This window comes from Maylandia zebra, linkage group LG9 (genome assembly GCF_041146795.1).
Source record: "Maylandia zebra isolate NMK-2024a linkage group LG9, Mzebra_GT3a, whole genome shotgun sequence".
NCBI classification, from domain to species: domain Eukaryota; kingdom Metazoa; phylum Chordata; class Actinopteri; order Cichliformes; family Cichlidae; genus Maylandia; species Maylandia zebra.
In genome coordinates this window covers 18,221,558-18,237,214 of record NC_135175.1, presented here as the reverse complement: position 1 = coordinate 18,237,214, position 15,657 = coordinate 18,221,558, and the positions used below count along the sequence as shown (strand labels likewise).

The 15,657-nt window shown below is 40.5% G+C and overlaps 1 protein-coding gene across 6 annotated transcripts in view; it reads left to right on the top strand.

Moving 5' to 3' along the window:
* Positions 1–15,657, top strand: part of myripb (myosin VIIA and Rab interacting protein b) — a 133,936-nt gene that overhangs the window by 96,431 nt on the left and 21,848 nt on the right. For 4 of the 6 annotated variants that reach the window (XM_024798921.2, XM_024798920.2, XM_076888107.1 and 1 more), the window contains one exon: positions 9,961–10,097. In XM_024798921.2, coding sequence (XP_024654689.1) covers positions 9,961–10,097 — 137 coding nt within the window. Of the gene's footprint in view, positions 1–9,960; positions 10,098–12,359; positions 14,617–15,657 lie in introns of those variants that run through there. The other 2 variants (XM_076888109.1, XM_076888108.1) reach the window with 2 other exon arrangements.

Sequence of the window (15,657 nt, the reverse complement as noted above, 5' to 3'; positions counted from 1 at the left end):
CACAGGAATCATTTCAATAGAAAAAAGCATGTATATTCAGACCCACACACACAGGGAGGGAAAAAAACTCACTTGAGTGTAATAGGAGGTGGTTTATAACGTCTTCACCGGAGAAAAGAAATGGTCTCCTGTGGCAGTGCAATTCAAAATATTCAGAAATGCCCTTGTGAGATAGAGACAGGCATCCGGGTCCACTGACCAGATTTGTGGGTTTGGCTTTTAAAGCCATGTGCCGCCTTTAGTGTCCATTTGCATATAGATTTCAGACTGGAAGCACTGCAGGGTATTTAGTCTTTAATGGGCATCAGTCTGCTCTAAAAACTTCTACAAATAATCACCGTTAATCTGATTTCTCTTCAGCTGCATGTGACCTCTGTGGTGTGTAGAACAATAAAGCTGTGCTTATGCTATAAATGACACTAGTGCATTAATGGGATGTGTCTTTCAAGCCAAGGACAAGCACTTCATCCGCACCAGAAACGAAACCCGAAACCTTTTTCATCTTTCTTTCATGCAAGCGGAAAGCGAGGTGAACTTTTCCATACAGACCGTTGCTTTAGGCGACCTGATTCAAAATGTCAAACTTTAATGTCTGGAGCTGTTCTGTAACCTTCTCTGAAACACTTTCCATACAATATGTTCCTCTTATGTGGGGAAAAAAACCTCTTTCATGGTTTCCTGGCTTATCAAGCACACACACACACACACACACACACACACACACACACACACACACACACACACACACACACACACACACACACACACACACACATAAATTCAAAGTCATCTTAAAAGGCCAACTGCAACTAAAGACATCTTCGCTTCCCCCAATTTTCCACTGAAGATCGATTCACATGGATTATAGGATGGTGGTGTGCTTTCAAGAAGACTTCTAAAAATAGACCACGCAGAGCAAATGCCCCGTGTGCCTGGCATCCATGACGCCCATCGACGCAATGACCTTTCTTCTTAACATGACCATCGTTGCCTTCGTTTCCTATCCTGCTCTGCCCTCTCATTCCCCTCCGTTGCTCCTCTCTCCTGCCTCTGACTGGTGACAGTGTATCCTGATATCTGTCCGGTGTTGTCAGGCTCGGTCCTCCTGCTCTCTAACAGGCTGTTAAAAATGACACTTCGGTACATTGAGCTCTGGCAGCTTCAGCATTCAGGATTACCACTTTTTCTCCTGTTTGTCCTTGTGTCAAAGTAACTCGCAGAGAATGTCTGAGGTTTGAATCAGGTTAATGACCTCTATTCAGCTCACCCTTCCCTCATTTCCCACTGACTGATTTTTTTCTTTTATACAGCGTACGTGCATAGCTGACATTATTATTCAGCTAAGTTTGCAATTACTGAGCATATACGGGGGTCAATAGGGAAAGGGCATGTCTGCAAGATAATTGTTGACGGAAACGTTTGCAATTAGGACTGATCTTCTCATTACAGGATAATCTCAATAATAACTTCGCTACATTAAAGTATTTCTTCCACCTTTGATGCTGTAATATTGGGGATATAAAAAAAACATATTTCCTGTTTTTTTTTTTGTTTTTTTTTCTATTCAGTTATTGTGTAATCTCTAAAATCCTTTTTATTTGACTGCATTTTCATTTCCTTGCTGAGGTGTTTGATGACATTAAGAGGATAAAATCAGGGCTCCCACAGTGACCTAGGAAAAAAAATATCAAAACACCAGCGATGCCATCTTATTGACGTTTAATTACAACCACAAGCTTTGTAGTTCTCTCACACGACATTTAGTTAATTCATTTTGTTTACATGCTTTCACCTCATTCAGCCTCTAATCATATTGACTGTCCATGATTTTTGGCTTCAGATAGCTGCTCAGATAAAGGCTGCAGGGAGCTGCAGTTTTCATTATCAACACAGAATAGCCAGATGGAGGAGGACTTGTGTGGTGGAAAGCGTAACTGCGGTCTATTCTGTGACAAAATTCCCCACATTGCTGGGCTGCTGCAGCGTTCTGCCTCTCTGCATGCTCCGCTTAAAATCCCATGTGGTGCTCTAGCTGTGCAGGAGGAGGACTCTGAGAGCAGATTATCTCCTTTTCCTATATGCTCTATACAGTCACATCAAATAGTATGTAAATGCACCACAGCTGGTGTTAAAAAAACCTTCTTTGTAGCTTTCTCATTTCTCCAGATGGCCATGTAGCTTGTGTATGGAGTGGCTTAAAGTAAATATGTCTGACATCACTTTTAACAGACCTACATGTGCAACTGAACAGCAACACACGACGACACATCTGGCCAGCTGTTACAGGAGCCAAATTGTGGTCAGTGCCCTTACTTAATTCTCAAATGCTCAATTACTCCACTGTGTACGCGCCTTAATTTTGGTTCACTTTTGCTAATTTCTCCAAATGTTAATCATATTCTATTTCATACTGTATGACAAGCAGTAAAAGCATTACTGTCATGTGAAGGCTGTGTGCAGGCAGGAATGGTGGACCCAAAATGCAGACCTTTGGGTCCACCAGCTTTAATGCTGAACTCAAAAGGGTAACAAAACTAGGAATACAAAATAGGCTTCCGCAGACAGAACACACAGCAAGATGTAGGTAGATCATGACACCGACAAACTGAAACACAGGGCTTAAATACACAGAGGGAGCAATCAGGGAATGGGCAACAGGAGGGAAACACAGCTGGGGCAAATCAGGCCTAACGAGACAAAGGAAGCAAAACCAGACATGAGGGACGGACTTTCAAAATGAAACAGGAAACATAACACAGACACAGACTCGCAGGCAGGCACTACAACAGAGGGAACAGAGACGTGGGACCAGGGCAGACAAAGACACTGACTGGACACGGGGATATAGCAGACAGGGGCGACTGCAAGGATTACACAGAGACATAAACCATAAGACAGAACTCTAACAAAGAAACCAAAGACTAGAAATGATAAATAATATAATAAACTCAAAACCCTGGGTCAACGACCCAGGCATCCTAACAATTACAGGCTGTTTTTTCCCCATTATTTCAAACTGTAAACACAGGAAGAGAGAGATTAATGAAGAGCCCAAATTGATTGAGCTTATAGCTCCAGGTAAGTTTACTCCAGGTCATGAAGCATGGGATAGTTTCTGGTTTTCCTAAATTTGATCCACATGCCATTTTTGTGTATTTGGATCAAGCTGTAACTTCAAAAAAAGAATTGTGACGTACAGACATGCCAAAACTACAGTCCATCCAGTAGAAAATTGCACTGTAGAAAAAACCTCAATGGAAAAACAAATGCTTCTGGTCAAGACTTGTCACTTTAAACCAAAGGGGGTGACCCACAGGGTCAAACAATGTAAAATATCTTACAGGTCAAGAAAACAACCACACATCTACAATCAACACAAACTCTTTCTTAATTTATTCCTAAACTTTTGCAATTAAAAAACACAAATATCTACACTGTGTAGATATTTGGGGGCTCAACTTCGCCTGAGTTTCGTATGTTCTTGAGCAGCATATTTGAGCCTCTTTTTGTTCAAATAAAGTATTCTTCAAGACGTGCCTGTGCTGTGACAATGTGTGAATGACAAGGTAGGTAATCCATGCCAAAATTGCACCATGAGGGGTGAATTTCGAGCTCCAATTGAAACTCAAACCCTCATGACTGATAAACTTTCAGTCTGTCCAAAGACTTCAAATGCTGTATTACATTTATCTGTACAGTAGAGCAAATGCTGTTTGCAATACCCTGTATTCTGCTAGTTATTAGATAATATATGGTTCTAAATAAGATATCTTACAGTTTTAACATTTCACAAACTAAACTTGTAAACATTCTGCATCAACCTCAAGGAGAATATTAAATGTCTCTCATGAGTAAACACTGATTGATCTAGGCGTCACTTCATTCAGAAAGAAATTAATTAAGCTCAGTGTCTAATCCTCCATCGATTAACTGATTTTTAAGAAAGCCATTTTGGCAGTGCATAAGTAGCATAGTAATTTCCATACTGTGCCCTGGTCTCTTTCAGCTGCCAGCACTGAAAGGTGAAGGTCTAAAGAGAGAGCTGAATGATAAAAAGTAGGATGGACACACATGAGGCAGAGAGATAGGGAGAGAGAAGGATGATAGCTTTAGGCCATGAAAGAAAGCTAGCAGAAAGAAGCAATGGAAGAGTAAATTTTCTGCCCATTGCTTAAAGCTGTCTGTGCTTACGTTTGTATACTTTTTAAAGATACAGATAAGTGAAATGAATGTGCCAAAGCACCTTACTTTGAACCTGAAGCAACTATCCAAGTTAAATCCTGTGTATATTTAAATACATGCAGCATGAAAATGCTCCGGTCATAGTGCCCTGTTCATTAAGTGACCTCCTGCTCTTCCTGTGATATATAGACTGTATCCTAGAAACAGATGCTCGGTGTTCTCTACAGACCCTGATCATATGGTCAGCGCTCTCGGACTTCTAAATGAGTAGCATGCAATGTGTTGTTTGGGTTGTTATTCTACCCATATTTGAACATCATATCTGGCATTTTATATAATATATTTCCAGCTGAGGTGTGCTTTTAAATGAGCACATTATTTATTCCAGCAGGAACAGAAAGCATGCAAGAGAAAGGATGCAGAAATAATAATAAAAAGCACACACGCACTCACTAAATTAGAAAAGGAGAAATGGTGCATGAAATACACATACGCCTCTTACCGCCTTATTAAAAAATGTATTCTTTTTATTTTCCTCTTCCTGCCTATCTAAATGTCAATCACAGAGGAACAGGCAGTTGATCAATATTCATGCTGCTTCCTGGAAAGGTTATGTACAGGACTACTGCTGTGTGAGCGCTGTTTTCCTGCCTCCTGCAAGCCACATGCTGTTTTAAATCATACCGACAGGTTAGTACGGTTCTGCCCAGGTTTGCAGAAAATCTCATGGGCATTGCAGTTGACCCACGACCTTGTCCTATTCTGCCAATGCCTATATTTTAGTAGCATGTCTTTAGTGCTGTGATATAGTGAAACAGACAGCATTGCTATTAACACCAAGCTGAAAACGGTGCCAATTATTTTACAATGCATTGCATATATACAAAGTATAATGTAAAATAATCAGCATTTTTCTCAGCTTTGTGTCATAAAACCTGTGCGCATGACCGGCTATATTCCTTAAAACACAGATAAAAAGTACAGGGACCTGAATACTAAAATAGATTTAGGTTTCAACTATTATGATTCTTTCCAGTTCCATATATTATTAATTATTAATGTTCTTAATCTTTCACTTTAGTGAGCGGTAATAAATACTGGCACTGCTGCCCCTCATTTCATTTACTTTAAAGCCACCCTCCCTCTAAGCCACCTTTCTTCTAATTGGCTGCCCCTAACAAAGAGAAGGTTTTGAAAAGGAGGTGGGCCTGAGTGTCTGAGATGATATTCAAGACATCCCATATTACTGACATTATGTAAAGAGCATGAAGTAAACTGCTAAATGAATGACTATTCTTGCCAGTATATTTTGTGTGTTTATTATTAATAAACACACAAAGAAATTAAATCATATATTAAATCATATGGTATATATTTCCCTCTTGTCCTGGTTTTATTTCCACAGTTTACAGTGTGCATGTTAAATCAATCTCTCATTCCCACTTCGTCCTCCTGGACAAATCTAATCTGCACAAGCACACCACTGTAGAAGCAGCAAAAGATGCAGATGAAACACATTCATTCTTGTTGGGACCGTTTTCTCCTGGTGCTCATATCATAAATTACAGTTAAATTCTCTCCCTAATCAAGCTTTGATTCTTCACCATAGCTTGCAATATCCAAAAATGTCACTGAGCTAAATGTTGTATCTTGACAGCCTCTAGGGTTGCTGTTGGGGCCCTTGGGTGACCTAACATTCCTTTGGAGAGGGCACAAGTAATACACTGACAAATGTCAATCGAGGTCTGGGCTTCTATGCTTAGGCTGCTGCCTATGCAACTAGAGAATGGAAAACTTAGTGTAGACTACTTCAAAATTTTATGAGGCAAAAAATGAGTTATTGAGTTTGTGGAACGAAAACAGGATTGTACTGTATGGAATAAGTCATTGAGCTTTTGTCTCAGACCTCACAACCTGGGAGCTTTAACCTCCCCTGCATCAGACACTTTGATCTAAACCTGGAGCTGAATACAATCTCATTTTTCATCTTTTCGTCTTACATTAACAAGATCAATCACGCCGCGTGCCTTCAGAAGGGAATGTGGTTTGTTTGATGTGCTGCAATAGTCAACCCCCACCTTCCCTTCTCCTTCCGTTGCCTCTACAGTGACTTCAACAGAAGCTGAACCAACTAATTAGAAGGCACAGAAAGTCAATTATGATAATAGTTTCCCTTTTCTGGGGGAGGTGGGAAGTCAGCAAATCCAGCTACTCTTATTGCACTTCTTTGACGTACTGTTATATATATTTTATTTAGGATTCACTTAGATGTGCAAATTGGTTTCTGAAGTACAGAGGGCAAACGGGGTAGAGAAGAAGCCCTTTTAAGAAATGAAGCGCTGGTTCCAAAGCTTCGGCAGGGAGTTGAGCAAAGTGATGATGACGGAAGGGTAAACCTAGCGTCAGGAGACCACAGGAATCCCTCTTATTCATGCAGCAGCTGAGCTTCAGGGAATCTCTTAGCCTCATTATTAAAGTGCGTATGAGTATTTGCAGAAGCTCACACAACAGTGGAGCTCTTGCTTGAAAGCCTCTGCTTATCCACTCTACTCTGCTCCCTTCTTCATCTTCTTTTTAGATCAGATCACTCCAGGGAAGCAATGTCATGCTTCATTCATCAAGACGCCTCTCCCTCTGTCCTTAATCCATCTGTCTTTTTTTAAAGGGAGCGCTTGACTATAAAAAGTTTGTGTCACTGGTATGGAACGAAGCAGATGTCTAAGCTGGGGATTGCATTTACTGGTCATCTGTTTTTTGTGCCAGTGAGACTGGCAAACCAAGGAGTGAAAGCTCTGGGCCACTGTGAGGCAATATATATGTATATATAACATACAACCCCAATTCTAAATAAGTTAGGATGCTGTCTACAATGTAAACCAATAACTTATAAATCTCATAAAGCCACATTTAACCCCAACTCTCATAACAGACCATAGAAAACATATAAAATGTTTAAATTGAGAACATTTGAAATTTCAAGAAAAATCTAATTTTGAATTTGATGGCAGCTACACGTCAAACCGGGCAAGTTTAGCACTGCATAGCATTCAGAATCTTGCACACAGAGATTTGCTATAAATGATGAGATATTCTTTGCTATTTCACATTGTGAGACAAATGCTGTTTTTTCCAGAGTAGTGAACCCATTTTTATTTCAGACAGTCTTTGCCTCTCTAAGATGCACTTTTTTATATCCAATCATGTTCTCAAAAGGTTGATTCTGCTCATCTGGACGTAGCGTTTTCAGTGGGAGAAACGTTTCTCGCTACGTCTAGATGAACAGAATCAACCTTTGGAGATTTGCTTACCTGGATGATTGAGAATGCATCAAGACCTCCAGTTATGTTGCTGACCTGTTGCTGAATTAATTGAATTAGTTGCAAAATGTTCCTCCAGCTGTTTTCTTTTTAGTACCACTTACTTAACCTACTTCCAAACATTTTTGAGATGTGTTGCTCATATAAAATGTTAAATTAGCATATATTTTTTAATGAAATAGTAACATTTATGAGTTTAAACATTTAATATGACATCGGCACTGGATCCTTTGGGTCTCAGTCCATGGATGGGATTTTCATAGACTTATTGCAGTGCTTGGTTGGATTAAAGTCTGGGTCAAAGATTTGGACTCTTTGAATGGATCAACAATGCAACAAAGTGTTGCCAAGGAGTTCTATTGTTGTTGGTCTGCAACAAAGTTTATGTGGATTTTATGTGTCCAAGTAATATCTACAATTGACAGCATCAACGTTCTCCCAGAGAATAATTTCACTCTGAGATGATCAGTGTTAGTCTTATTGGTCTGGTGTCAATATCCTTGGTGCACTTTCGGTATGCCTTTTTGAAGATGTTTTGAAAGGGGACAGATTTTTTTTAAAGAAAGCCAGAGGCAGCATACTCTAATTAACCACAAGTTTAACTGACTATGGTGGAAACTATTAGTGTGTTAAACAGTCATAATTTCAGAAAGAAAATCCACATTTCCAGGTAGTACTGTGGCTTTTAAGAAAGTAGGGCATAGCAGTAGTGACAAATTCCAAATGGCCATGGGGTTTAGCAGACAGGCAGTGATACTTATTTTCATTTTGCTCTATACATAGATGCTACTCAGGCATACAACTTCATTTCACCATTGCTTTGCAGCACTTTCATTTCCTTCAGTATTTCCTTCACTTTAAAGATTGCCCCCGATGCACCAGCTCATTTCAGAAATGGACCCTATTTGTAGTGCTCCCTCATATGACGCCAGCTCATAACTGCGTTGCACTCGCAGATTCATGTTTGTACCGCCTTCCCCGAGCCCATATGGAGATGAAAAAGAGCCAGGCCTTTTTACTTGAGCTCGGTAGCCACCGTTAAATTGACTGGGTTGACCCCGTGGCATGAAATTAAGGAGCTGAGGCCCATTGAGCAGCCCAGCTGATAGAGGCAGAGGATAATAAATCCAGCGGAGGGAGGTTAAAAAGGAGGGAGGAGGGGATGGATGTGGCAGACCATGTAGCCTCAGGGACACACCACATCCCTTTATTAGAATAGCTATTTTCGCCCTCCCTTTTCCCAACCAGTCCACTCATTGAGCAGAAGCACCAACATGCGCGCGCATTAAAGAACTCTGTCATGTCTGTTTGAGCTCTCTCACTTTGCTCTTTCATAATATGGGAAATAGAGCCAACGATATGTGCAGCATGGTGTCATATTTGCACAGAGAACTGTGTGCCCGCAGACCTGAAGCCTGTTCATTCATATTAAAGATAAAAAAGCAGACTATTGAACTTTTGTTGGGGGATATTTTCCACTGCTGATTTGGTGTTGTCAAAGCATAATTAATCAATTATTATGTACCACAGGCTTTTAATGTATCTGTTTTTTGTGCACAAAATGTTGTAACACACACACACACAAATGAAATTGAGTTGAGACAAATTACAAAGGAAATGTTCGTCATTTATGATGATTTGTTTTGTGAAGACTGTTCCAAAGGCAGAAACATACAAGCCCTAACTGTGTACTATGATGTATACAGTGCGTTTATGTGGCTTTCTTTGCTTGAACAGTGAATATGTCTTTGTTTGTCCTCCCATGTGAGTGACAGTGGCATGGAAAAGCACGAGGAGAGCAGGAGGGACTGCAAGATAAACCACAAAGTTGGCAGAGTTTCATGCAATCCAATGCAACGCTGGCGCAAAGGGAGCGCGTTTTCTGAGGGATTTTCATAACCCTCGCCGTTATGAATTACTGCTTATGTAATCATCTGCTCTCTGCTAAGGTCTGCCTGGCTGCCCTTCAAGCATCCACACTGGTCCGTGCATCAAGAAATAAGAAAAGGGCTGAAAAATGATGTGACGACAGATCTGAAAACCGCAAGCATCCACTGCTGTCAAACACACAAGACGCTGCTAAGATGCTGCATGACAGTGCTGCTCAAACGGTTTTGTAGCTTCTATACAGCCCACACATAACGAGAGGAAGAAGCCCTTGAAAAGCCAATTTGCTTTAAATTAAAACACATGAAAAGTCCACAAAAACAGAGATCCACAGTCCTGTGTGCGTCACTCTTTAGTGGGTAATACATCCATTCATTTCTTAATTGATCTATAAGGTCTGGTTGCCTGCCTATCTCTGTAATTATTAGAAGATACTCATCTTATGCAGATTTAATTGTTTTGGCTTAAGCTCAAAGTTATAATCCTGCTGTGATTATAGTGAAATTTAACCCTACCACTTTTATTGCCATCTGTTCATTTTGACTCAATGTCGTGTTTCCTTTCGCTCCTACAGGATTTTGAAGACGCAGTCGCTCGAATGGTATTACAATAATGTGAAGAGTCGCTTCAAGAGGTTCGGCAGCGCCAAGGTTTTGAAGACTCTGTACAGAAAGCACATCATCGAGAGAGGAACGTTCTCTGATCTCCCAGGTAAGTACATTCCTGCATATTATGATGATTTTTTTTTATTGCCATATATCTTTTTTAACCCTGTGATTATTCCCTTTGGCATCATTTTGATTTCAGATACAATCTTTCTTTGGCAGCGTCTGCATCTCGCTGTGATTAAAGCAGTTTGCTGGAAAGATGATCAAAAAAATTGAGATTCTTGGTTTTGGCCAGACATTAAGAGTAAACGCAGCCAAGCTCACTTGATTGCTCATTAGTCCGCGTTGTTAAATGGTCACTCGCTTTGTTTCACGCGTTTTTGCCGTCTCGTGTAATGAGTTGCCTAATTGTTTTGTCATCGGTAACAAAGGTTTTGTCACACACATGCACGTCTTCAGCTCAAGCGAAACTCGCCGCTGCGCATCCTTTGACTCTTCTTTTGTTGTTTTGAGAAATCTAGTCTCTCAAATGACTCTCTTGGTTTTGTTGAAAATACTTCTGCACCTATGAACTGGCCTTTCGTGCAAGTGGGTGAGTCACTGCTGCTGCTGCTGCTGGTGCTCACGAGTGTTGGAGTTGGTAATGGTCATGGTTAAGATACCCTCCGGAAAAGTCCTGCCACTTAATCTCAGGCTCAGGTCACTTTGCTTCTTGTATATACCAAAACATTTTTATTTTTTTTCTCCCAGCCTTCCTCTGCTTCACGTAACATTGTTTTGACCAGGCTGCACCATGATCGGGCTGCACCCTGTGGCTGACAACAAGGCATTATTTCATATCCTGGTACATGGGATTAAATGGAGGAAAAGAACACAGAGGGGATAAATCAGGTCAGAGTTGAGGCACGATTAGATGAGCTGAGATGTTTAGGGAATACATCAAGTTTATTTTGTCTGGAATTTCTAAAGTGATTTGCGAGGCACAATGAATATCACAGCCAGAAGGAATTATAACTGCAACTATGTAACGCACAGAGTAGAGGACTTTAGCTATGGTACTACAGCCTGCAATGCAACTTACATTAATTATTACTGTGGCGTTATTGTTGTTTCCTTTTAATGGGATTGGCCAAATTCTGCATGACAAAGATCTAAAAGTATGAAGTCCAGAGCAACGATTGTATGTCTAATGTCTATATGTCTAATAACATGGTGACAATTCAGTTTAGCAACTATATGGTGTTATTAAAAGCAATAAAATGCTGGTTTTTAAAGCTTGATCGCACAGCTTTGATGGGACTGTTTTGTTTTTACATCCGCACTCTGTGCATCAATCTTATTCTTAAAAAAAACAAAACTAAGTATGCAGTTACTCAGTGGCTTCCACGCATGTTTGACATTTTGCAGTTCATTTCTATCATTTTCACAGTAGGGTGTCCTTCTGGGAGAAGTACAAAGCTTTCATGGTTTTTATTTTTTTGGTTGTTGTGACTGTAGCTTTTATTTTGGTATGTGAGTGGACAAAATGATCATCCTTGTAAAGCTCTAGTTGTTTGATTTCCTCTCCACTTCTCTCCCCTGTAATCATCGATCCTCCTCCCCATTCTGCTTGCACTGGGTCCTCTCCTCTCCTCCATCTGGGGAGGAGGAGGAGGGATTATGTGATTCTGCTCATGGTCTTCCAGCTTGCCTGAACCAACCAGTAGATTACACCGCTTCCAATTCTCAAATACCCACTCACACCCACTCCCAGTAACTGGCTAACGGACTGCCCATATGATATGGATATGCTGTGACGTGTGCAGGCCATTCAGGTTCTGTGTGTGTGTCTGGATATTAGTGGCTTGTACAGGAGAGCTGTGGATGTCCTCACTGTCAGAGGTTATATTTCATTTTTGTGTTTGTATTAAATACATTATCTTGTGTTCTGTCAAACTAACTCAAAAGATATTTTAAAAAATGATCAAAAGACAGAGCTAAAGCTGAGAAAAGTAAGGGCTTTGACTTTAAGAAAATTGCTCCTAAAACCTCCTTTTTGGCTGCTAATGTCAAGTGTTTTGACAAGTTTATAAGGGAAACAGATTAACACGATTTACATCAGAACTGCTGAGCTTCAACAGAATAATAAGATCAGCAAGTAAATCAGCAATAGATTGCGGTGGGTGGTGGTGGGGGGATCAATTATAAAGATGTTGCTCATTAACAAGCCGATGTTGCACCATCTCATTTGGTCTGTTTTGCTTCGAGAAAAATAAGTTTTTGTTATGTAGCCCAGAAACTCCACCAGAATGTTAATAATCTCTTTTCTTCATGCATACAGAAAAGCGGCTTCATAAACCATCCCCGGCTATATGTGAAATATAGTCTGCTTTCATAGAAAAGAATGTTAAATATTTCATCACCGAGGGGCCACTGAAAGTGAAATCAGTTCCACACGAGTGTGAAATGTCAGCTGCCATGACGGCCGGCGGGAGTGATGTGACTGTTCTACATCTATCGTGTTTCCAAAGAGAGAGTGCGACCTTCTCTTTGAGGACAAAGAGAAGGTCACGCAAGGAACAGAACATGCTCTTTGTGCTTTCACGTCCATGTTTTCCTGTTGAAGGCAGCGATGCTCCTTTGTGGCAATAGTCTGTGTGTGCACGGAAGGATACGAGTGCTGCTCTGTGTGATCAATCTGGCGCCTGGGGACTTTTTCGCATTAAGAATGGATGAAGTGTTGGTGACCACGTTCTCTGAAGACGTGCAAATCGCATATCAGTGACAACAGATAGAAGACTTAAAGGGAATCATCCATCCGTCTATTCTCTTTGCTTTTCTCAGAACTGATCCAAGTGTCTGATTAAGTGGATCGGCAGATGCAAAGCACTAATCTGGATGTGTGTTAAATTAGTAATTAATGCTTTTGATGGGGAATATAGCATCAAATAAAAGGAAATGTGTGCAGCGCTTGTTTTTAATTGTGCATTAGTCTCTCTTAAACATTTTAGTATTAAACTCTTGCAGCGAATAAGAGCCTACATGTCAACAAACTGAGGCTATTAGATGTGACAGAAAACAGCAGAGATATGGTATAGTGTCATGGCAAGAGGCAAGAGGGGAAAGCACTTCTTTCTCTTATGCACACAGAGCACATGACAGAGTATGAATCCATTTAAATTTTAATACTGATATGAAATATCAAGAATCAGTTCCAAGCTGGCATCAACGCAGGAGTACAAAACTGCTGACGCCAAGGTTGGAAACACTAACAACAGTGTGGGAGGGGGCCCACAGATTCTGTCTTCGGTCATTTTCTTCCCACTGAAATGACCTGAACTGCAGTGCTACGTAATCATTGATTCTCAAACCTGTCGAAACAACACTGGCCACTTCCATGATGGGATAAGAGGATTCCTGTGTTCTGGATCTATCTGGCTGGGGCCTTTCTGTCTGCACAGGCACCTTCATCAATTCAGTTAAGTTCAATTCGGTTTTATTTATGTAGTACCAGCAGGAATAGCCACTTCAAGGTGCTTGATATTGTAAGGTAAAGACCCTACAGTAATACAGAGAAAACGCCAACATTTAAACAATGCCCTTTGAGCAATCACTTGGTGACAGTGGGAAGGAAAAGGAAGGAAGGAAATCTCCGATAGGCTCAGGGAGGGGCCTATCAGGGTCTGCTGTAACTGGCTGGTGGTGATGTGAGGACGTCAGGACAAAAGACACACTGCAGAAGACAGTCAAAGATGAATAATAAGTAAAGATTAAATGGAGAGTAGTGTGTGAAGAGCAAATGACCATCATCAGTCCCTGACATCATTGTCCAGCGGCACAACCCTGATGTGATGTTATTGAGCTTTACGTGCTGGTAATCAACTTTTTTGTAGCTGGAGCACGGCTAGGTGTTTGGTTATACATAATAAAGGTGTCTGTCATCTAAATTGTGGCATCTTGCTAGTACCTTGTCAAACATAGTTATTCAAACTTCGAAATTAGTTTAGTGTAAGCCACTTGTCTGCTTTGCAGCTTAGGAAATTAAAACGCTTGTATCTGATGGTGTCAGTAGGTTCTTGCTGTCGAGTTGCTGTTGAGCAGTCGAACAGGTGTGCTTAAAAAAGTGGCTGCCTACTTTAAATAAATATTGTTCCATGTTCATGTCTTTTGCAAAAGCTGTGCTTCTTTCTAAAATCTATTTCTGTTCCACTGTGGTAAACTGGTTTAAGTGCAGTAGCCAATGTTGGATATTGGCCATTGGCAAATTTTTTATGACAGATTAGCTTTGGATTAAATATCTCCATCACAATGTAATGTTTATAGATATCTCCCTGCCTCTCCAGTCTCATTTTATGGTATAACATCATAAAATTCGCCATGAAACGCAGCACGGTGAGTTGGTTATAAAAGATCAAGAGCAGGAATGGTGAATTTTTTTTCTGACACTTAAATCTCATTCATTTCAAATGGAGGATTACTGATGTCCTACTTTTCTCCTGCCTTTTGTGTTTGCTGTCACATCCCTTCAATTGCTCGGGAGGCTTACCTATCGAGGAAGGTGACAGTGACTTGAGAAATCCTCCGGCATCGTATCACCTTCAGTTCTCAGTAGTGAGAAAGTTGAGGGAGAGAGGAGCAGGCGTGTGAGTAAACCTGATGTAACTCCAAATGTTTGATGTGTAGCTGCAAACATTTGTGCAAATCTTTCTCTTCTGAGTCTCTTTTCTTTTTCTCATTCTTTTGAATGTGATGCATATTGCAAAACTGGATTCACACAATTCACATGTGGTGATAAAAAGCTTCAGCACAGCTACAATAATACAGAATGTGTTTCCATGCAAACAGCAGATTGCTTTCAAATACAATGCTTTACATTGGCTCAGCTTTTATTTTATGTGCTCATGAGGCAACTTCTTTTAAATGCTGCTGAACGAGGTCTGGTCTGATCCTTTTCTGTCCACTGACTGATTTAAAGTCTCAACCTTCAGCACTGAACTGCTATGCAGTAGGTTACATGTAGCTTATCTAGTGAGTCACTGACAGGACAATGTGAACAGTGACCTTGAGTCTGTCTTCGTGCTGTTCTGCTAAAATAGTGCAGAAGAAGAGAAATGTAGTAACAAAACCCAAGGGTCTCCTGGATCATTTTTATGTATATTTTTTTATTTTTAGGAGATTTGTCCTCATTTGAGACCTTCTTTTGCACCTTTTACGATAAAGCTATTCCACCAGACAGTCATGGAAATCATTTATTGGCATTTGTGGGATCTTTTCTTTTGATTGGCTGGGCTCTTTGAGCTGAAAGCTTGGTGACTCTTAGTACAGTGCTCTGTATGTGTGCTAAGATGAGGGCAAAATGTTAACCGGGAGCCTAGAGCTACTGACGTTTAAAGCAAACAACTACAAGGCTTGGACTTTTAGTGGTGTCAACAAGTCAACTGTATCTGCTGGCATTCATTTAGATACAGTATGTGTGTGTGTTGATGCACTGAAAGGTCTGATCTTTAGCCCCTGGATTTAATACCACCTTGTATTATTTCTAGTAGTTTTTCTACATCCCACTCCTCTTTTCAACTACTCCTACACTAATGTCTAACCTCTTAAGATTTTCTGCCATAATGTCTGTTTTTATCTTTTTCTTTCATGCACTGCTTTGTGTGGGATTAATGTTTTCTTCTTCTCCC